General features: G+C 51.0%; 1 protein-coding gene across 8 annotated transcripts in view; it reads left to right on the top strand.

Annotated features, from left to right (window-relative positions):
- The window catches only part of TIAM1 (TIAM Rac1 associated GEF 1), a 150,959-nt gene that overhangs the window by 63,663 nt on the left and 64,635 nt on the right, over nt 1-22,661 (top strand). For 4 of the 8 annotated variants that reach the window (XM_039697030.1, XM_039697031.1, XM_039697024.1 and 1 more), the window contains one exon: nt 15,860-16,830. In XM_039697030.1, the coding sequence (XP_039552964.1) occupies nt 15,871-16,830 (960 nt within the window). In that variant the 5' untranslated portion in view covers nt 15,860-15,870. Of the gene's footprint in view, nt 1-6,863; nt 7,145-10,851; nt 11,031-15,859; nt 16,831-22,661 lie in introns of all 8 variants that reach the window. The other 4 variants (XM_039697027.1, XM_039697029.1, XM_039697026.1 and 1 more) reach the window with 2 other exon arrangements.

The following is a 22,661-nucleotide window of genomic DNA, read 5'->3' as shown; positions in this document are numbered from 1 at the left end:
ATTGGTGCCGTGGGATTTCGGGTGGTGCTCGGAGGAGCTGCGCTCTGCTTCTGAACATGAAGTTACACTGCAAGTGTTTTCATTGTCTTAAAAAGGACTTTACTGCCTGTTTACATAATTACTATTCTAATAATTATAGTGGAATTGAACCCTGAAAGTTGGTGGATCTTTCTGAAACACTGAACAAAGGAAGCCCATCAGGTTTTTGTATCTTTTATAAATATAAGCTTCTGGACCAATCAAACCAACAGAAATCCCACAAAAATGTCCCAGTTAATGGATTTTCTGTTCGCAGCACTATATAGGGTTACAGAAATACTGGTAGCTAATTGCAGCCTTACAGATGGCACCAGGAGGGACGGATTTCTCCAGCCTGTGCTGCCTTCCTTTGGCTCCCTGCAGTTCGGAGCCAGGAACACTTTTTGCAGAGGGAGAAGAGTATCTGATTGCTTTTTGGGTGCTTTGCTGGGAGGATTTCAGGTATTTAAAAAAATTATACGTACGTTGTTAACAAGGATGTTTTCAGGGCTTATTGTGCACTTCTTTTGAAGGGCACTTTTTTGTTTTAATGGGAAAATCAGATGGGGATTGTGACCTGGGCTGGTGCTGGGAGATGGTGTGGGAATCTATAAAATCTGAGGGTTTTAGGAAAGCTGTGAAAGGTTCACAGCTGAGGGTGGCTGTGAGTCAAAGAAAAGGTCCTAAAATGGACCTCTGAAGAAATGGTTTGTGGAAAACTTGTTTTAATGGGAAAATGAGATGGGGATTGTGACCTGGGGTGGTGCTGGGAGATGGTGTGGGAATCTGTAAAATCAGAGGGTTTTAGGAAAGCTGTGAAAGAGCAGCTGTGAGTCAAAGAAAAGGTCCTAAAATGGACCTCTGAAGAAATGGTTTGTGGAAAATAGAGAAATAACACCTTATTTCTCTGAGATTTCCCCCTGTTCTTTGCTCCCTTTGGCCTTTTCCTCCTCGCTGTGACCGTTCAGTGCGCGAGGCAAGGCGAGATTCCCGCTGCGACGTCGGAAGCTGGCCGGAGCTTTTTACTTCCATGTGCCTCTCTCTAAACCTCGTGGCTCCTCCGGGGGCCCCATGCAGAGCCCAGGGAGGGAGTTTTGCCCTCTCTCAGCCTGGCTGGCGGCAGGGTGCTGGGGAGCCGCTCTGCGCGGGCGGAAGCCGCTCCTGCGGCGGCTTGTTCCCAGCTGCCCCATGCGCAGGGGCTTGGCAGCTCCCCGGGCAAGGAAAGGCTGCAGTCAGCACTCTGCAGCCGGGGAGACACTTCTCCTTGCCCTCTGCCCATCCCTGCTGCAGCCCTGCAGACGGGGAGCCCTCGGGAGAACTCCGCCGGGAGCGTTTGTGTTGCTGCGTCACGCCAGCGAAGCTGTGCTGCTGCTGCTGCAGGAGCTTATCCCCAGCTGGGCTTCCTTTGGGGCTTAGAGATGTGTTCCTGTGAGTCACATCATCATGTTGCTGCTGTGACCGTGTTGCAGTGGCCTCTGCAGGCTCAGTCAGAGGTCGTGTCCCAGCGCAGCAGCGGATACAGCTGTGCTGGCAAATATTTGTGATGTAGATCTGGGCCCAGTGTGGAGGCTGTGCTTTGATTCCTGCAGTGCACAGAGCTCTCCTTGCTCCTTTATGTACAGGGAATAACGTCTTGAAAAAGGTTTTGTAGGAGATGATTAAAAACTGTAAAAAATAAAGTACAAAATATGGGGTTTTTAACCTCTTCCCCCTCTTTTCATGTAGGTATGTCAGCTCTAAAAAGTGGTGGAAAAAACCTAAGAAAACAAGTAAGGAAGGGAATTGCATTTGAAATATTTTGATATTGCTCATGGGTGACTTGAAAGGATGTACAGCCCACGAGTGATGTGTGACAAGGAGATCTTTTCAGACCAAGGCTCTTTGATGACAGAACATCCAGAGGTCTCCAGGGCACCTGTAGGGCAGACTCTGCAGCAGAGAGCAGAAAAGTTCAAGGGAAAACCCCCTGCACTGGCACAAAGGTTATTGCCTCCCAAAAAGAGATGCAAGGGCTGGTGCAGAGCCACGGAATCTTTGTTTAGCTCTGCTGTAAATGTGTCCTTTGCGTCTTTCTTTTGTCCCCTCTTTGAAGGGCTTCCCTTGAAAATGGCAGCAGTGTTTGAGGTGCATCCACTCCCTGCAAAAATAGTTACTGCTTCTGCCTGGGTCTGTAGGATCAGTGTGGAGACGTGGCTGTGGCTGCTGGTGGAGTGGAAGGCACGGGAGAGTCACCTCTCCTGGTGGCCTTGGCTCAGGAGGGTGGAAAAGTGTCTTTCAAGAGGAAATTCCTGGTCCCTGATGTTATTTTTAACACCCTTTTGAGTAAAAGTTGCTTTAAGCAGTAACGCAGTTATGGCTGTGTGCATGCAGACAAAAACAGTGCTGGGAAGTTACTGGGAAAGGCTGGATGTCCCTGCAGCTTGGAGGTGGCTCTGTGGGGGGACAGGAGCCATTCAGGTGAATTGAGGAGCTGTTGTGAGCTCAGGTGGGTGAGTAATTCCCTGGTAGCACAGGCAAGGTGACTCTGGTCAGTGTGTGCACAGATAGACAGAGTGTGCATCTGCTGCAGGGTTTGCTTTCATTTGGCTGGGAATGGTGCCACAGAAAACACCAGTGGCTTTGGCAGCCACTAAAATCATCTTCTGCTCTTTAAATGTAAAGAGGAAACTGTTTTTTTCCTTGCAGGGTTATTTTGGAAAAGTGAAGCACTGAAATGATGGAATGGCACTTGCTGCTGCTGCTGGAAGTATCAATCACAGGTTGGAGAAGACCTCTAAGGTCGTGGGGTCCAACCTGTGCCATGGCCACTCATTGCAGTGCTGGGTAGATTTACTGCCTTTTGTTTTGCTGATACCTCACCAACCTGGCATTTGGAGGAGGCATAGCTGTTGTTTTACCAGGAGTTTGCGTTCCTGACGCATATTTCAGAATGCCTGAAAAAAATTCCCACTTCTTCATACTTGAGCTCAGTGTTTTGTTTCTGTGGCTGTAGCCAGCAGTAAGTGCACGGAAAGGAGTGAGAGCCTGGTGCTGAAACATTCCCACTAGGGTTTGGTGCTGAAATATTCCCACTGGGGTTTGGAGCATCTCTCCCTGCTCCTTCTCTGGCACTGCTTTTTGAGTCATTCTCAGGGGAGGGCTCGGCTGAAGCTGGTTTGGCAGCGTGCTGTGCAGGATGTGGGGAGCTCACAGGTACAAGCCCTGCAGCTGGTCACCTGGCACCACTCACAGGCAGCTCCCTCCTGCCAGCAGCAACATTCCCCTCTGATTGACCACAGATTGCAAAGCCAGAGGAGGACCTGAACCAGCTGTGGTGCTGCCAAACTGAGGAGGATTTGTGTTGTTTTTTTCCCATTGCTCATGAGCAGCTTGAGGTTGGGAAGGACGAGCTCTGTCCCTCTGTGTGATCCCTGGGTCTCCCGAGGCTGGTCAGGGCTCCAGGGCAGTGCTCAGCCCCTGAAGCCCCAGCTGGATGCTCTGGGGCTGCTCAGCTGCCTCTCTGCCCGTGTTCCACTTGACAGCAGCTTTGGTGTTCTGAGCTCCTCTCGGAGTGAAGCCTCACTTTTCTGAAGGTGTCTGGTCTGTGTTAACCTTGGCCACGGTGAGGATTGCACGTTCCAGATGAGGTCAGTGTCTTCTGCAGCATCAGGCACTGCTGTTTCTGCTGGGCAAGTCCTGCTTGGTGCATCCTTTGATTTACATTTGCTTTTCTTGGCATTTCTGTCACACACAGGGAGCTGATGGCCCTCTGGGATCAATGAGACAAAAGGTCTGTTCTGTGCTCCGACTTTTCCCAGCTTTGTGTCCTCAGCACAAGTCACCAGCACATTTCATTTTTATGTGTCTGCACTAAAAACATGAAAAGACTTGAGTGAGGTAATTCTCTCCTCAGCACAACCTCTGTGCAAAGTTTCTTATGCAGATCATAATTCCTGTGCCAGTTTTTGTCATCTTCAGCTCCACTAGCAGTTTCCTGGAAAGGTGTCTTCTGCCTTTCCTCCTCTGGAAAATGGGTCATCTTCTTGCAGGGAGTGATCAAGAACAGCAGGCAGAAATTAATTCCCATTTTTTCCCGTGTCACTCCTGGTTCCATCTCTCAGCTGTGCTCCCCAGCCTTGCATCCCACTGACAGACAGATGGATACATCACTGCTGGGATCACTTGTTCTGCAGTCCCAGGCAGGGTCCTGATCCACAGGTTTTAATATAAAAATTCCTTCCCATATCCCTGTGGTTGCTTCTCTCATAGTTTTGGGATGCAGATTGAAAGCTGCTGCTGACTGGCACGTTTCAAACTCTGGATTTTGCTCCTGATAACCTCAGATGTGGTGATTCACATGCCTCTCTCCACCATGCACTCTGTGGAAAGGAGGCAAAGCCTTCATTTCAGTTGGAGGCCACACTCGGAGCTGATGGTATCAGCTTTCCACGCTGAGCTGCCTGGCTTTGGGTAGCTCTGGCTTTTCCTCTCCAGAACATTTGCTGATCCATCCCTTTTCTGTCCCTTCCCAGGGTGGGGGCTCACCCCCTGAGCCCCGAGGGTGTCTTCTCCTGGGATTTCCACCCCTCATGGATGGGTTCTGTCCCCTGTTCATTAAAGAAGCAACACCCAGCCGTGTGGCCCTGGAGTTGTGTGCTCCTCCCTGGGGGAGAGCCGTGTCAGGAGCTGTGAGGGACGAGTCGTGACAGGAACCGGTCAGCCCAGATCAGCTGAAGCCATCAGGTTCTGCCAGGACGTGCAGGATAAAACCTGAGTGCTTCCTTCACCTTTGGCAGTGCCAAGCTGGTCCCAAGGAGCCGAGCTTTGCATGGTTTGGAGGGATGAGGCTCTGCCATGGCAGAGCTGCTCTGCTGGGGCTGAGCAGGAGATGAGCACAGCAGCCACCAGGGCACTGCTTGCTTGCTTCCTCCAGCTCTTCTTAAACAGCAGGCAGCATTCCCAGTTGGGATTTGGGACATTTGGGCTCTGTTTGTTGCTCCCATGGTCTCTGCCAGGAGCACTGGGAGCAGGAGGAGGGTGGGCAGTCCTGGCTTTGGGCCTGGCTGAGTGGCTGGGTCAGCATCTTCCCTTGTCCCTGTCCCAGCAGAGAGCCCTGTCCGTGCTGCACTGACACGCCAGGCAATAACCCCCCCTGGTTTTGGGAATTTAGGATGTTCAGTGCGTGCTTTCTGCTGGTGGGACACAGCTTTCCTCCTTGGTCACCCCGTACCCTTTCCCACTGGGATGGGGCTGTGCTGGGTCTCTCTGCACTCTGTTCCCAGAGAGAAGGGAGCTCTGGGGAGCCTGGCAGCAGGAATCCAGCCCTGGATTCCTGCAGTGCTGGCCTTTCCACCCCAGTGCAGTTTTGGTGAAGGACGAGTCCTGCATGGTGCTGATTTCAAGCAGGAGCTCCCAGAGAGATCCTGGTGCCAAAACCTGTGCGAGGCATGCTGTCATCTGCAAAGGACATCCTTTGCTTCATCCTTTTTCTTATTCTGGAAGTAGTTGTGCTGTTCTTTCTCCTGACTCCGAAGCAGTGATTGAGGAAGCTTACACAGCTCTGGTGCTCAGTGAGGATCCTCACCCTCCCTCAGGGAGAGGGACCAGAAAGGGAAAGCTCTGCTGATCTGCCCGAGTTTGTATTTCACACCGGTTTTTCCACAGACCTCTGGAATCCCTCCCTAGTACTTAAGTCAGGGTATCTAAAATTAGATACTTCATATCTCAGGCACCATCTTAATGATCTGTGTGAGGTCTTTGGCATTGCTTGAAAATCAGATTACTTACCTCAGTGCTTAAATGAGGAGATACACCAAGCACTTCCTCTGCAATTCCCCCTACCACAATTATTGCCCTTAATTTTTTTTCCACACCATTTTAATCCTTCACATCCTGTCTCGTCGGTCACTCAAGCCAAGGGTTTCAGTTTTTATTGCTGGAGCCTGTGGTGCTGGGTGGTTCTTCTGTGCAGGCAAGGTCCCACTCCTTGGCTGTACAGGGAGAGCTCCCACAGATCCATTTGGAGCTCTGTCTCCTGGCCTGAACATTTTCTTGTTACTTCTCAATCTTTTGAGTGCATTTGGCACGTCCCACCCTTGCTGTGTATCAGCAGTTCTCGGCTCATTTGGCACAAGCAGAAAGCCCTTTTTAAGCTGAGTGTAATAACAATAACATAGAACCTAAAGGTAAATAAACAAGCCGCACCTTATTTTTTGTTTCTGCTGCGTTTTGGGAATTCTTTTCATTTTTCAAGTATCATATAAATGTACATGCAGTCCTCAGAGCCTCCACGGAGGCCGAGTGGGCTCCTCCTTCCCTGCAGTTCCCTGTGGCTGGGCTTAGTCTGCCCCACAGGCTCCAGGGAGTTGCCCTCGTGGCTTCCCCATAGATTTGCTTATGTCTGATGATCTGAAATTAGAATCCTTCCCCTGCTCTGCCCTTTGCTGGAAACGTGTAAAGCCTTGCAGATTCCCCCCCAGGGTAGAAAGGGGGATTTTCCCACCATTAAAAATAAAAGGGAAGGGAAGGAGAAAGAGTTAAAACATGCTCAGATAGTTGTAAGAATGATTGAAAAACAAACAAACCCACAACCGTGTCAATTATTCACATCCCCTCTATAAATAGAGACACCCTGGAGAGGGGGCTTTCCCTTGGGCTACCTGCTCTGCTCTTTGATTAATTTATTGCCAAGGCCCCACGGTGCTTTCTTGGTGCTGTGCTCCTGGTTTTGCTTCCTTTAGCAGGGATTTGGGGATGGCTGGCTGCTGCCTCTGTGGAGGTCTAAAGTCTCTCGACAAACCTTCCTCCCTCCTCTCTTCTTGCCTTTTCTTCCCTCCCTTGGGAATTGTCGTGGGGTGGTGCTGCAGCTGGAGGAGCAGGGCTTCCCACACCTTCCCCGTGAGGAGCTCTGCTCAAAGGGAACGTGGGTTTGTTTTGCTCTGCCCTCCTCTTCATCTGGAGCATCACCAGCGTTGTTCCCGCGGCCCTGACAGACACGGAGGTTGCGTGCTAGCGAGACGCTTGCCAAGAGGCTTTGCAGTTGGAGCTCTACCTGCCCATTCCTGGGGATGGATGGATGGATCCTGACCTTCCTGCATGGTCACTGTCGTCACACTCCAGCTTCAGGAGCAGCCATCCTCCTCAACAGGTAGTGCAAGCCGTGCTTGCTTTGAAATTCATTTTTCTCACAAGCAGTGCTCGGTTTGAAATTAATTTTTCTCACAAACAAAAGGCTTCTATGGCATTTAAAATGTCATAGGAAGAAAACACAGAGAGGAGCACGTTTGTCATTTATTTTCGCTGCTTTAAAAGTCAACCAGCTTCTGCAATCCTTTGAAGTTGGTCTTGGGGCTCAGTGTCTGGAGTGAGAGTGGGGAAGCTCAGAGCATTTCTGAATTGCATTTCTGAGCAAAGATCTGAGCACAGAGCAGTCTCTTCTCCATCCATGGATCCAGCACTGCTGCAGCCTCACCTCAAGGCGTGGGGCAGCTTTGGGCACCACAGATTGAGAAGGATCTAAAGCTATTGAGAACAGCATCCCAAGGAGGGATGGTGAAGGGTCTGGAGGTTTGACAGGGTGTCTGTGCAGGGCCAGGAGCTGGCCTCTGATCCCTGTGCGTCCCTTCCAGCTCAGGATATTTTGTGCTGCCTCTCCTGTGGGATTTGTTTTGCGGAGGGCAGCCCAGGGACATGGCATGGGAGAGGCAGAGCTGCCAGGCCAGCAGAGCCCTGGAGCACAGGAGAGCGTTCACCTGGGTCTCAGGGCAGGGCACTGGCTGGGCTGACCTCAGCAGCACTCATGTTAGCTGACTAACTATTAACTAACAAAATGTGGCCTCCAGTCACAAACCGAGGGCCTGATTGTCCATTTCAGGAGGTGGGATCAAACACTGGAGTTACTGTGGCGTGGAACTGGGATGGTGGGTGGGGGATAGAGCCCGGAGTTGCTGATGGATATTGGATGGTTTCTGTAGGGAATGCCTACTGCTTCCTGTCTCTGTATGTACATCCTGCTTGATGGTAGCATTACAGAGAGCTTCTCCAAACTGGATGAAGATTTACTTAACAACCAACTGATTGCATTTGAAATCTGACAAAAACAATGCCTCATAAAATGGAAAAGTAAAAATAGAATTGAAAGAGAGCTGTCGTCCCTCTCGCCAGCTTTTCCTGTTCACTGGACAAGGGGATATATTTGCATACTGATTTGTTTCATTCTGGAAAGGAAGGGTTGTGCTTTGGAAAGGAGGCTCTTAGAAAGCTACAGTTTCCATATTTTTCATCCATTAATGTTCCTGTCAAGTGTCCGCAAGCAAACAGAAAACAGGCGTGCTGGATTTTTCCCCAGACCCTTGGCAGTGCAAACTGCTGCAGCACGTGGAAGCCAGAGCTCTTTGCCATACCTGGAGTTGCAGGTAGCAGATGTGAGGAATAACAAGGTGCTCCTTTAAGCTGTTCTGCTTGCCTGCTCTGCGTTTAATCCATGCGTGGAGGTTTCCTGCGCTCCTGGCCGGGATTGGCAGCACGACGAGCCCTGTGGGAGCTCCTGGCCTGGATTTTGGAGGCTCTGTTGTGTGGCTGTGCAGTAAATACAGCTGTGCTGCTGCAGCCCTTCAAAGGACGGGGAGCTGCACTGACGTGTGCAGGCGTTGGCTGCGCACACCAGGGACGTGTCGGTGTGTCGGATGTGTTGGGAGCGGTCGGCGCTGACAGGGGATGTTTTGTCTCCAGTGCAGAAGTTTCAAAATCTTTATTTGATTATTTTTAAAAATAAGATCAGTTATTCCACGTGTTGATGTGTACAACTGTCCATCTCCCCTGGTGGGTCACTGGTGAGCTTCTCCCTTGGCCAGCATCCACGGGAGCAAACGTGTCCAGAAGGGGCTCTGTGCTTGTGTTTGCTTCAGCCCTTCCTCCTGAACAAGGAGCATAGGCACCACTTTTTGCCCTGTTGGACCTTCCAAGACCTTGCTAGAAGGAAGGCTTTGCTGGAGGCTGCTCCAGATCTCCAGAAGTTCTGTGGTGGCAGAGCCTGGGCTGTTGGAACCAGGACACTGAGGACTGTTCCAGTGCGCATTCATGTCAAAGTAGGAAAAACAAATGTTCTTCTTGAGCAGTACGAATTGGTTTCGTTTAGGAAAGACTGTCTGAGGTGTAAAAGTTAGTGGGAGTAAAACTTTTCAGGAAAGAGTGGATGGGTAATGATAAGCCCTTGTCTCCTGGAGGAGCTGTGGTGCCCAGTGCTCATCTGCTCGTGGCAAAGGATGTTGCCAGCCCTTCAGATGTACTGGAGCAGCGTGAGCATTGGGATAATGCAGGATCCAGGTGTAAACATCCCCTTTTTGACAAAGGACTGCCAGGAGAGAAGGGGTTTAGCTGGAGGAGCACAGGTGTGTGGGGCTGCCCTGGAGCTGGTTTCTCAGCAGAGTGACCAGAGTTTGTGTCACCCTGGAGCAGATTTTACCGAGTTACAAACTTCTCAAAAGCCGTGTCAGGGTGGAAAACCTGACAGAATGCTGGGCTGTGTTTGTTTTGCTCTTCTTTTGGGCAGGTTTTTTGAGGCAGTAGCAGGCAGATCTGAACAGGGATGGTCACAATTCCCTTTCCTGGGAGGTGAGGAATGCTCGTGGCAGGGTTCCTCCCTGTGTGGTGGGTGCAGGTGGGGAGCCTCTTGCCTGTAGGACCTTTTTTGTCAGCAAGATTCCCCTCTTGGAAATTATTGGCAGCTGGCATGATAATGAGTCCATTTCAATATAAATGAGCTTCATTTTATTAATTTCTGCCAGCTCCTGAGCAATTCATGAACTGTTTTTCAGATCTCTACCAACAGCTTGGGGGAAGAGGGGGAGGTAGGGAGCAAAGAAGGGAACATGAAGGAAGAGAAAGAAAATGAGAATATTTTTAATTTTAAAAAGAGCCAGTGACTCTCATCTCTTGAGAATCCAGCCAAGAGTGAGGATCACACTTTCTCCACACGAAGCTCCAAGAACATGAAGGGCAGGAGTAATCCCTCCCCAGGCTTTTGCTCCTTGGGACCTGTGGAGAAGTTTATAACTCTCCCAAGTTTGTGTGCAGTGTTGAGGTGACGTTTTAGTGCTGGTGATTGGCTGGGAGAAGGGGGAGTTGGGTGAGAGCTGGATTGAGAATGCATTCAGCCTCTCCCAAGCCTGGACTAGAGCTGGGCTCCTTGCAAGGGAGCTCACCAGTGGCTCTGGAAAGGGCTGGGATTTGGCATCCACATGAGCTCAGTGTCTGACTTGAGGTCTGTCCTAAGGACTTGTCTCAGGTCTAGGTAAACACAGACTGGTCTCTTGTATCTGTGCCTTTGTGAGCACGATTAACCCGAGAACCCTTGCTCACAAAACCAGATGTAAATGCTCTGCCCCAATGGCTGATTCGCCCTTGGAAAATGGAAATGAAATCCCTGCCTGGAAAACTGCCCTTTCCACAACGGAGACAGTCTGCAGGGAAGTCTCCTGCGAGTCTTCCAGCGTCTCCTGGGTTCCCCTTGCTGCCAGAAATCCAGCCCTGCTGGGCTGGAAGGTGCCTCTCCTGCTGGTGGTCCTCAGATGCAGGTGTGGTTTTGGCCCTGAGCTGAGACAGAGCGGCCTCAGCACGGCAAGGTTACAGTCTGGGGGGATTTTGGTTGGGAAGAGGAACTCTCCACATCCCGTGGCTGGGGCTGGCGGTGCTTGGCGGGGTTTTTCATTTATTCTGCCACCATCAGCTTTCATCATCCCAATGTGAGCACAGCATTCCGTGCCGTGCTGCCCAGTGCTCCTTGGGTAAGTGCTGATGACAGGCCCCGGCAGAAGATGCTCCTGTCTGATTTGTTTTTCTCCCCTTTCTCCCCAGGTTTTTGGCATGTAGTCATAGCCTCTGACGCGGGAGTAATGGAGTCGCTGAGTGGCAGGTGCTGACAGCTTCTGCAGCCCCAGTAACTGCTCCTTTTGGGGTCATTTGCAATTCTGTACCTCTCAATGCCACAGCTCTCTGGGGGAAGGTTGCGCTGGATACCGGGACTGCCTCGGAAGGTACACGTGTGTTTCTGCAGGGCTTGCTGTGCTCTGGCTGCTGGGGAGGGCTGCTGAGGCTGCATGGCTGGGTACCCGGGCTGGGCAGCACAGGGCAGCTCCTGCTGCCATCCCTTCCTCCCTCCTCCTCCTCTCACCCCAGCTGCCTGCGGGCTCTTTCTGGAGTCCATCCCGTGCTTTAACACATGTGAGAGAGGCTCACAAAAAAGAAGTGGCTGGTTAAGAGGTTCTGATGTGAAAACAATGAAATACGCTGCTGGAGTTTCTGAGAAACTCAAAGGCTTTCTGTGGAATTTCAGCCTCTCTATTGCCCTTATGAAAAAGCACATTTTAATTACAATAAAATGTGTGTGTTCACACTCGGTTATTAGTCTTGTACATTTTTCTATGTGGTTCTGGTGAGTTCAGTGAAAATCTTTGTTGTTGGCTGGCAGATTTTAGCAGAAGTTTATTTCTGTAGGCTCACTGCCCGCTGTGGATTTGATCATTGTTCTGGTTCTCACAGCCTTCGAGCTACGCTCCAGGAGAAAAATACAGATTTGTCACCAGGGCCTCCCACTAGAATCTAATTTTAAATTTGCAATCTGTTGTCTTGTGAGGTGCTTCAAATTTGGTTGGAAATTTAGTATTTTTCAGATATGCTCCTGGAATGTGGTGGTCCAACCTTTTGCAGGTTCAAGAGTTAGTAACATAGGTTTAATTGAAATGAGTATTCTGGTTTTGTAATTATTTTAAAAATTAATTTAATATCAGGGTAGGGGAAGAGGAAGGAAAATTGCTGTTTTTAAAGGAAATTATGTTCTCTGAGTGGGCCATCATCAGTGGTCATCTAGAATGTGATATAATTTATGTGTAACCGTTTCATGTAAGAGTCATCCAGCAAAACCTCAGCAGTTCAGCTGGAGGTCAGTCTGCTTTTCCCACATACCCAGTGTAGGCAACACTGTTTTTCCTGCAAAATTCATGCTCTCCCTGCTGGCAGCCTAATCTTGATGCCAGTCTGAAGTTTTAACTTTCAGAAAACATATCTCAGCCCTCTGTCCCGTCTCTTGATGTGCAAGCTGGCTTAGAGGTGACTTTATTAAAGTCACCACATTTCTGACATTTTCCCTGCACCAAAGCAGGAAGGAGCAGGTTTTCTGGGAGAGAAAGCGCTTTCCCAGCATGGCCACCTTTTGGGGATGTGGAGGCAGAAGTTGCCACCCCTCATTTGCCTGGCTGGGGCTGCAGATACAATCTGCATCTTCAGCGAGCGCCTGAGTCAGGGCGCTGGTGCCTCTTCCAGAGACGTGCCTGTCTCCCTGCTTTGCTTTTCAAGCCTCTCCCTCCCAGAGAGAGAGAGGGAGATTTCGTCAGAGGCCCTCTGTTCCCACAAAAAGTTTGGGTTCTGATGAATCGACGTTTTCTGGGGAAAAACGCCCAGCCAGTTGTGCTCTCAGTGCGTGGCCCCGTGCTGATCCTGCGAGGTTCAGGGGCACTCACAGAGATTCCTGACACCACCACAGACCTGTCTAAAGCATGGAGATGTGTCACACTTGATCTGTGTCATATCCTGGTGGTACCTTGATGGGTCTTTAATGGTGGCCTTTGCGTTTGGCAGCCCAGCTAACAAGGGGAGCCTTTGTCCTACCAGCACTTGCGTGCAGCTCCCATTAACATTACTCATTTTCTTAATTTGATACAGATTTTTTTCATTGAGTGTGCTAAATGCAGTTAAGCCACAGACAGGCAGCATCTGGCAGTTGTAGCCAAGCACTTTGAGACGCTGTTGCCCCAGGGTGTCTGCTGTGGCCCGTGGGAGGGGGAGGCTGGGGCTCCCCTCCCCTGCCCAGCTCCCGCTCGCTGGGGATGCTGGAGTCTGTAGCAGTGCCAATTCCCCTCTCACGATGCCTTTCCACATCTGCCTGAGCTCACCTCTCAGCTGCCTGCTGCCAAAAAACGTGGAGGTGTCACTCTCCAGATGCGTTGTCCCCTCCTGTCCCCACTGTGTCCCCAGACAGGCGCCCTTGTGCTGCCTCTGGCATGTGCCAGGCCAACTCTCTAGCTCAGCACAAACTAAGTAATAAGTTCTTCTTTTTGTTGTTTTTTCTCCCCCCCCCCCCCCCCCCAGATTTGTTTTCCGCTGTTTTAGTGGACTCTGCTGCACAGCACTTGATTTGGTTCAGGGTAGCTGGTGGAAATGCTCAGGAGGCAGAAATGGGGTGAGAAGGTAGGATTGGGGGGTCCCTTTCAGAGGATCCCCCTCAGCCTGACCTGGTGGGGCTGACTGAGCCACCCAAGCTGTGTCCTGCCTGTCCCAGGGGAGATGGGCTCTGCCAGGGGATGGTGACAACCTTGGGGATGGCACTGTCTTGCATGGCTGCAGCTGGACCAGCTGCACTGCCTGCAGCCCTCCTGCACCCTCGGGCAGCATTCCTGCAACCTTGCAGCTGGGAATTCAGCGGGATTAGGCAGGGCTTTCCAGGGTGCAGGGCTGAGGTGTGGGCTCACTGACAGCCGCTTGTGGATTTGCAAACTCCTCACCCAAAGCGCCAGCCCACTGAATAAAAAAGGGTCGGCTCTTTGCTTTGAAGTCTGACACTTCTTGCCAGTCTGTAGCAGATACTTCATTGTGTGAAATCATTCCCTGAACATTCCTTCTGTGGAGGGAAGGCTTCCCTCCTTCCAGGAGAGTGTTATTTCCTCACAGGATGCAGCCTGAGCTGCTGCTCCTTTCCTCACTGAGCCCATTTGTGGTCCTGTTGCTTTTCTGGCTTGGGGAAATCTTGCCTGGTGTGTCTGGAAGGTAAAGAACCATTGCAGGTTTCAAGAGGGCTTTTACAACTGCTGATTCTCCTTGGGGTGAGAAGGGATGGCTGGAGATGGGATGGATGGATGGAGGCTGGGGGTAAATGGTGCAGGCTCTGCCGGGCTGTGCAGCCAGTGGAAATCCCCCTGGATGGAAGTGTGGTCAGCAGGAACCAAAGCAGGGAAAGCATTGCCCCGAGAGGGTTTCTGCTGCAGGACAGAAGCACTGAGGGCTTGGTTTAGGTATCTGCAGAAGAGAAGATGCAGGTTTTGTGCTTTAAAATGTTCCATTGCCAAAAGCTGGCTGATTGTTCTTCAGTCTGTATCAAAGAGCTGTAGCTCTTGGGAGATAATAAACCCTTGTCTAGGGATTGATAAAGCTGTCTTTTGGTTTTTTGTTTTAAGATTTAAACCTGCCCTTTATTCAGTTCTTTTATTTTTCTAAACAAGTCATGGCAGCCAAAGGGAGTTCTGCCATTCATTTCAGTAGTTATAGGGCATTTCCTCTGTAGTTTACTTCACCTGCAATTGTATTTATGTTCAGCGCAGAAATGCTCAGATATTCATGGTGTTGTCTGTTGCCCCAGCACTGAACAGACTTCTAGTCTCAGCCATGAGCAGCTTTGCTGGGCAGAGGAGCAGAGGCACGGTCCTCTTGCTGAGGTCAGAAGTGTCAGTGCAGAGCTCAGTTCTGCTGAGCTGTCCCATTGTTTAGTGCCATCAGTTCCTCACTTTCCGTGTGTTTGTGTAGGGCTGATTCACTTCTCTGCAGCAGCAATTGTGTGTATGTAGATAGTGAGGGAAAATACGTGGTTGCATTCATCCTGCCAGCATCTGGTGCAGTACCCACCAGCATCCTGGCAAAGGAGAGGAAATTGCGCCAAGAAATTAAAAACTCAAGATCATTTTAGTGTCAGGGCAGCTTTTTTATTTTCAACCAAAACTGATGGAAATGCCTCAAAACAAAGAAGTTTTGTCTTGGAATGTCTTTTCAAGACTGATGGAGTGTTTTTCTCTATGTAGTTGTCTCGTGTGCAATTCAGGATCTCCTGTTTGATTTTGAACTTTGGCATTTGCTTTTCTTCTTCTGCTTCTTGCTGTCAGGCCAGAGAGGAAGGACCCAATACTACTGATAAAATATTTCTGACATTTGTTGAGTGAGATCACAGACCTCAAAGTGTTTTCCAAGGTTGAATCAGATCATCACTCCCACCTCCTGGATGGGAAACCTGTTCCACGGCGGGACGTGCACAGCTGAATAATGCAGGAGGCTGGGCTGGGGCTGGGGACACCAACCCCATCCCTGCGTTCCAGCTCAGATCAAAGAGCTCAGATCTGCTTATCTGCTTCAGAGGGAGTGGGAAGGAGAGGTTATTTTTGTATAGTCTGAGTCACTCATGCTAATTTATTTTTCATAATATGGCTTTCTTGTGGGGGACTCTCCGTACCTGCTTAATGTTGCACAGTTTTTTTGTTCCAGAAATCAAACCTGTCATTAGCTCGCTGCCAAACGGGTGGGTTTGTACTTTGCTGCTTGGTGCTTTGCTTTGCAGCTCCTAGCCAAAAAAAAAGGTGAAATCTCAGCTAAAGGTGTACATCCCTCTCGTTTTCAGCATCTGTTACCTGCAGATAAACAAGAGCTGTTGATTTTTTGAGTTTGTTGGCTGGAAGGACGATGCTGAGGGTCAGGTGAACGTGCACAGAGCTGAGATGGCACTGTGGTGCTAAACTGGTTCCAGTTCACACCGAGCTCCAGGCTTCAGTCCTTTGCTCTTCTGCACTCGTGGTTTGCACCAGCAGAGCTGTCTGGCTGTTTGCTACCTTCTGATTTAACTGTATTTCTAGGTTTGCTGGTACAGCCGCTGGCTCCCCTAATTAATTAATCTGTGGGGTTATTGCTGCAGTTATGGAAGTCCTTGCAAGAATCTGTGGTGTAGGTTTTGGGAGGGGCTCGGTAATTAATGAAATGAACAAGCAGCTGTTGTTGCACTGGGATGTCGTGTGCCTCCCCGCCCTAACGGTGCCCGCTGTGTCCCTCGCAGACCGTGACGCCATGGGCAACGCGGAGAGCCAGAGCGTGGAGCACGCCTTCTACGGGGACAAGCAGCCGGGGCTGGGCCGCAAGCACACGTCGCGCTCGCTGCGCCTCTCGGGCAAGGCCTCGCGCCGCACGCGCCACGCCTCCTCGGGCAAGATCATCCACCGCAACTCCGAGGTGAGCACGCGCTCCAGCAGCACGCCCAGCATCCCGCAGTCGCTGGCCGAGAACGGCCTGGAGCCCTTCGCCCCCGAGGCCAACCTGGAGGACTTTGGCAGCGCCATGTGGGTGGAGCGCGTGGACATGGGGCTGCGGCCCGTGTCCTACCACACGGACTCGTCGGTGACGCCCAGCGTGGACAGCAGCACGGTGCTGACGGCCGCCTCCGTGCACAGCATGCCCGACTCGGAGGAGAGCCGGCTCTACGGGGACGAGCCGCCCTTCCTGGCCGAGGGCGCCGGGCGGGCGCTGCGCTACGCGGCCAACGGCTCCGCCTTCGCGGACGCGGCCGGCTTCAAGAAGAAGCGCTCCAAGTCGGCCGACATCTGGCGCGAGGACAGCCTGGAGTTCTCGCTGTCCGACCTCAGCCAGGAGCACTTGACCAGCAACGAGGAGATCCTGGGCCTGGCCGAGGAGAAGGACGCCGAGGCCGCGCAGGGCCCGCAGGCCGGCGGCAGCCCCCAGCCCCTGGCCGCCTGCCAGCGCGCCAACTCCATGAGTGACCTGTACTCCCCCAAAACCCCCGGGGTACTCCCCCAAAACGCCTTCGGGGGGTACTGCCGGAACCTGGCGTCCGACATCCCGGAGCTCGGGAGCCACAAGATGGCTTCGGTGGCCGCCGAGGACGCGCCCTCCTCCTACAGTAACTACAACACGCTGCCCTGCAGGAAGTCCCACTGCCTCTCCGAAGGGGCCTCCAACCCCCAGATGAGCCACAGCAGCAGCATGCAAGGCAGAAGGGCGAAAACCACCCAGGTAAGGCAGGTTTCTTCTGTGGTTTGGCATTTGCTGGGCTGGGTCTATAGATGAAGGTTTTCTGGGCTCTCCCAGGCCATGTTTTCCTTCAATATCCCCTTTCCAAGCAGAGAGCTGAACTAGCCAGTCTCCAGAGCTGGCTCGATTCCATCACTGTCCCTTCTTTATCTGCAGCTCTCCTTGGACCTTTTGCACTCTTCACTGCCTCTGAGAAGGGGAAATGTGCATTTGCCAGCAGAAGATTTCCCTGCGTGTTTTGCAGTGCTGACGGTTCCTTTTTTTCCAGGGTAGCTGCCAAAACTGATCACTCCTCTGCAAAATTGTGTCCCCCCCTTTTGCCCTCCCCACATTGTCACCCTCCCCTGCCTGCACTCATGGCTGGAGGCAAAGAAAAGACCTGTCAGTGTTTCCCTTCTGTGCTAAACACTGGGCTGAAATTTCACTCTTCTAATTAGCTGATGTTGGTGTCTCTGCAAAACATCTCCCCAAAACAGCGCTGGCACTGCCAGGCCTGCTGTAAACTGAGAAATGCTGGGGCATGGAGATGTACGGAGAAGATGCTGCTTCTCTGAGCCAGGGACAGCAGAGAGTCGAGAGAAGCTTGGCTGTCAGGTGCCCCTCCTGCACTCCAGACACCAGGCCTGTGATTTTGGGGCTTTCTTACATCTTTCCCTACTTTTCCCAGGGAGTTCCTGCCTCAGGCTGCAGGCAGTTGTTCTGCTGGCAGTTCAGTGACAGGTGACTTGTAGAGAGGGGCAGGAGGGAGTTCCAAACCCTGCCCAAACTGGTGCTGGGATGGGGCTGCTCAGGGACTCCCTGGCTGAGCTTGATCTGTGGAGATGGGCTGCTGCTAAATATAAAACTGGCATGCTGGAACACATGCTGCATCGTCCCACAACAGCAGCTTTGTTCTTCAAAATCAGCTCTTTGCTCTCCGAGGTGAAAAGCCTTTGGTGTGCCAGTGCAGGATAAAAACCTAGAGAACAACAAGAAGAAAAAAAAAATAGATGGGTTTTGGCAGCCTGGGACCTAACAGCTTTCCTGAAGATTGTTGGGTGCAACTGCTGCCTGCAGCCTGCTTTCGAGGGTATTTAAGGAAAAAGAGAATAGAGTTGGTAATGAGCAGCCAAGCATTTGCTTTTCTTCTTGGTGCCTATGCTGGCACTCAGAAGATTCCTCTGAGGCATGTAGTGAAAGCCTGGAATTTAAGTAGTATTTTGTGAGGCCTCAGCCATACCCAGGGAAATTATTTCGTGGGGCTGGTTTCACTAGACAGATCTCCCGAGACTGGAGATGATGGCTGTAAGGAGTCTTAGCAGTGATTATTACTCTGGATAAATTCAACAAAATTAAAGCTTTGCAAAGGTCAAAATTCCTCCTCCCAAGTCTCTAATCCCAGCAGCACCCTGTAAGTATAAGATAGTTGTCAGCAATGAAGTCATGTCAGCCCCAGCCTAGCCTGAGCAAGCTTAGGGAAATGACTGCCATTATGTGTTTGAAAAGGCAGAAATGAAGTCCGAATTTGCACACAAAGTGAAAGGAGTTCTTGGTGAGGTGGCTTTGGGTGGGGTGAGGGGAGGGCAGTGACCAGTCTGTCTGTGCCAGGTCTCTCAGCAGTGTCTCACACTTCGCTCCTCTTTCCTTGGCACTGCTGCTGTGGAGTGTGCTGGGGGCTGAGGCTGTGCCACTGCCCTGCTCTTACTGTGCTCCTTGGCACTGTGCTGGCCTCTGCCAGCTGGCACTGGGCACCTTTGGGCAGTTTTAGTTCCCTCTGCCCTCCCAGCACTTTTATCTTTACACCCCTGATGCCCTGGAGCCTGCCTTGTGTGTCCTTCCTGCTATAAATGTGTGTTTTGGCCAGCCTTTTAAACTGCTTCCCCCATCCCAATCCCACAGAATAATTGTTACATTTTAGAGCCACGAGGCCAGCACACAAAGGTGACCCAGGGCCAGGTGTAATGGGGTGTTGGACACAGTTTTCCCTCTTGGCCTCCGGGCCAGTGAGGTGTCACTGCTCCATGGAGTCACCTAATGGTCTTGATGAACCCCTTGCCCTGGAGCCTGCCTTGTGTGTCCTCATGCTGGAAAATACTTCCTGCTATAAATGTGTGTTTTGGCCAGCCTTTTAAACTGCTTCCCCCATCCCAATCCCACAGAATAATTGTTACATTTTAGAGCCACGAGGCCAGCACACAAAGGTGACCCAGGGCCAGGTGTAATGGGGTGTTGGACACAGTTTTCCCTCTTGGCCTCCGGGCCAGTGAGGTGTCACTGCTCCATGGAGTCACTTAATGGATTTTCCTAGCCAGGAGTGAAGTTTCTGCCCAGATCCCTCTTTTCAGGCCTCACAAGACTTTGGGGTTGTGTTTGTCAGTGGTTTGGTGGTTTTTTCCCACTTTTTGGAAAGCTGTAGCAGGGGTATCTGCCTGTTTCTTTAATCTCAGCTGCTGGAAGAGCCTGATGGTCACTGGTGGGTGACTTTTGACTGGTTTAATTCCTAAAGAGGGTGAGTCTGAGAGCACAGCCATGGCCCTGTGCCCTGGTGTTTGGTTCCCAAATCCAGCCATCATTCCATGGCATGCTCAGCTGCATTCCATGGTGCAAACCACGGTGAGCACCACCATGGTTTCTGTAAGTTCAATTTGCTGCAGGTTCTCACTAGCTGTGCTTTCTGGGCTGTCCTGGAAAAATGCATCCCAGAAAGAAGATGCCAGACTCATGGCTGCACATGTTTTGTTCTAATGCTCGTCCATGGGTTCTTTGCAAGTGTGTGGTTTACATTAAAGTGAAAAACACAACACACCAAAAACAGGCAGGAAAATCTCTCCCCGTCCAAATTTAAACCTTCAATTGAACGGTGGGAGTCACTCTCCAGTAATGGAAGGGAGCTTTTTCCCATGGAGAGACAATTCTATTCAGTATGCACAAGTGATTAGTGCTCCCAGGGTGCCTCTGGGGCACCCACGCAGCAGTTCTGCTTTTCCCAGCACTGTGCCATTGAGGGCTCAGCTCCGTGAGCCAGGCTTCCCGGAGAGCTCTGCTGGGATCTCTCTGGCTTTTGGAGCTGATGGGCTGTGGGTGGAAAGGCCTTAATTGGCTGCCATTTGCACCCATTTTTTCCTGGAAGGGAGGGAGCACCGCTTGGATACAGCTTGTTCTGACTGTGGGTTGTGAGATCCCCAGGATCCTGCAGCCTGTTTTGTGGGATCCAGATTTTATTTAGTGGCCCTGTTGTGTCCTGGGGCAGCTAAACATCTGCCTGCAGGAGACTCCCTCCTCCTCCTCCTCCTCCTCCTTCTCCTGGTAGATGTTCAGGGACAAATGTATCCCATGCTTGCCTGCTGTTATGAGCCCTAATTGACATTTGAAGGAGGGAGTTTCCCAGAGCAGCTGTGGCTGCCCCTGGATCCCTGGAAGTGCCCAAGGCCAGGCTGGACAGGGCTTGGAGCAGCCTGGGACAGTGGAGGGTGTCCCTGCCATGGCAGGGGTGGAATGGGATGGGATTTAAGGCCCCTCCCAACCCAACCCATCTGTGGTTCTGTGAATTAAGGGATGAAAACCTTGAGGTGTGGTTTTGTGCCCCTTCCAAGCCTGTCTTGCCACCTCCTTATTCCATATTCTTTGTGAAGCTGAGTGGGGGGGAAGGAACAAACTTCCTGCCTGACTCACTTGGAAGCTGTGCCGGCTTCAGCGCCAGCCCCAGGCCATGTCCTTGGCCTGTTAAATCCCCTTTTGTCCAATTTGCACATTGATTACTATTTTTAGGCCTCTCTAGGTAGCCTGCAGGAATCTGGGATCTCAAACCTTAAAAAAAAATTCCTGCATTAAAATTTTTGCAGAATATGCAGGAGATGAAACCAAGTGGGTTTGTGGGAATTAGATCAGGATGTACAGAGAAACCAGTCTAAAATGAGACAATCTTTCCAGTTGATATTATTTTTTTACTATCTCAGGGAATTTTGTAACTGGTTACAGTGTTCCACTATGTTCTTGGGGTGTTGGACACAGTTTTCCCTCTTGGCCTCCGGGCCAGTGAGGTGTCACTGCTCCATGGAGTCACTTAATGGATTTTCCTAGCCAGGAGTGAAGTTTCTGCCCAGATCCCTCTTTTCAGGCCTCACAAGACTTTGGGGTTGTGTTTGTCAGTGGTTTGGTGGTTTTTTCCCACTTTTTGGAAAGCTGTAGCAGGGGTATCTGCCTGTTTCTTTAATCTCAGCTGCTGGAAGAGCCTGATGGTCACTGGTGGGTGACTTTTGACTGGTTTAATTCCTAAAGAGGGTGAGTCTGAGAGCACAGCCATGGCCCTGTGCCCTGGTGTTTGGTTCCCAAATCCAGCCATCATTCCATGGCATGCTCAGCTGCATTCCATGGTGCAAACCACGGTGAGCACCACCATGGTTTCTGCAAGTTCAATTTGCTGCAGGTTCTCACTAGCTGTGCTTTCTGGGCTGTCCTGGAAAAATGCATCCCAGAAAGAAGATGCCAGACTCATGGCTGCACATGTTTTGTTCTAATGCTCGTCCATGGGTTCTTTGCAAGTATGTGGTTTACATTAAAGTGAAAAACACAACACACCAAAAACAGGCAGGAAAATCTCTCCCCGTCCAAATTTAAACCTTCAATTGAACGGTGGGAGTCACTCTCCAGTAATGGAAGGGAGCTTTTTCCCATGGAGAGACAATTCTATTCAGTATGCACAAGTGATTAGTGCTCCCAGGGTGCCTCTGGGGCACCCACGCAGCAGTTCTGCTTTTCCCAGCACTGTGCCATTGAGGGCTCAGCTCTGTGAGCTTCCCGGAGAGCTCTGCTGGGATCTCTCTGGCTTTTGGAGCTGATGGGCTGTGGGTGGAAAGGCCTTAATTGGCTGCCATTTGCACCCATTTTTTCCTGGAAGGGAGGGAGCACCGCTTGGATACAGCTTGTTCTGACTGTGGGTTGTGAGATCCCCAGGATCCTGCAGCCTGTTTTGTGGGATCCAGATTTTATTTAGTGGCCCTGTTGTGTCCTGGGGCAGCTAAACATCTGCCTGCAGGAGACTCCCTCCTCCTCCTCCTCCTCCTCCTTCTCCTGGTAGATGTTCAGGGACAAATGTATCCCATGCTTGCCTGCTGTTATGAGCCCTAATTGACATTTGAAGGAGGGAGTTTCCCAGAGCAGCTGTGGCTGCCCCTGGATCCCTGGAAGTGCCCAAGGCCAGGCTGGACAGGGCTTGGAGCAGCCTGGGACAGTGGAGGGTGTCCCTGCCATGGCAGGGGTGGAATGGGATGGGATTTAAGGCCCCTCCCAACCCAACCCATCTGTGGTTCTGTGAATTAAGGGATGAAAACCTTGAGGTGTGGTTTTGTGCCCCTTCCAAGCCTGTCTTGCCACCTCCTTATTCCATATTCTTTGTGAAGCTGAGTGGGGGGGAAGGAACAAACTTCCTGCCTGACTCACTTGGAAGCTGTGCCGGCTTCAGCGCCAGCCCCAGGCCATGTCCTTGGCCTGTTAAATCCCCTTTTGTCCAATTTGCACATTGATTACTATTTTTAGGCCTCTCTAGGTAGCCTGCAGGAATCTGGGATCTCAAACCTTAAAAAAAAATTCCTGCATTAAAATTTTTGCAGAATATGCAGGAGATGAAACCAAGTGGGTTTGTGGGAATTAGATCAGGATGTACAGAGAAACCAGTCTAAAATGAGACAATCTTTCCAGTTGATATTATTTTTTTACTATCTCAGGGAATTTTGTAACTGGTTACAGTGTTCCACTATGTTCTGTAGGATGGCTAAACTCCAGAGAGCTGACACTTGCTTTTAAGTTGTGTAAAACTTTTCCACCAAATCATTTTG

This window comes from Passer montanus, unplaced genomic scaffold (genome assembly GCF_014805655.1).
Source record: "Passer montanus isolate IOZ18808 unplaced genomic scaffold, ASM1480565v1 scaffold116, whole genome shotgun sequence".
Taxonomy (NCBI): domain Eukaryota; kingdom Metazoa; phylum Chordata; class Aves; order Passeriformes; family Passeridae; genus Passer; species Passer montanus.
The sequence above is the reverse complement of the archived record's forward strand: the minus strand, read 5'-3'. Positions and strand labels throughout refer to the sequence as shown.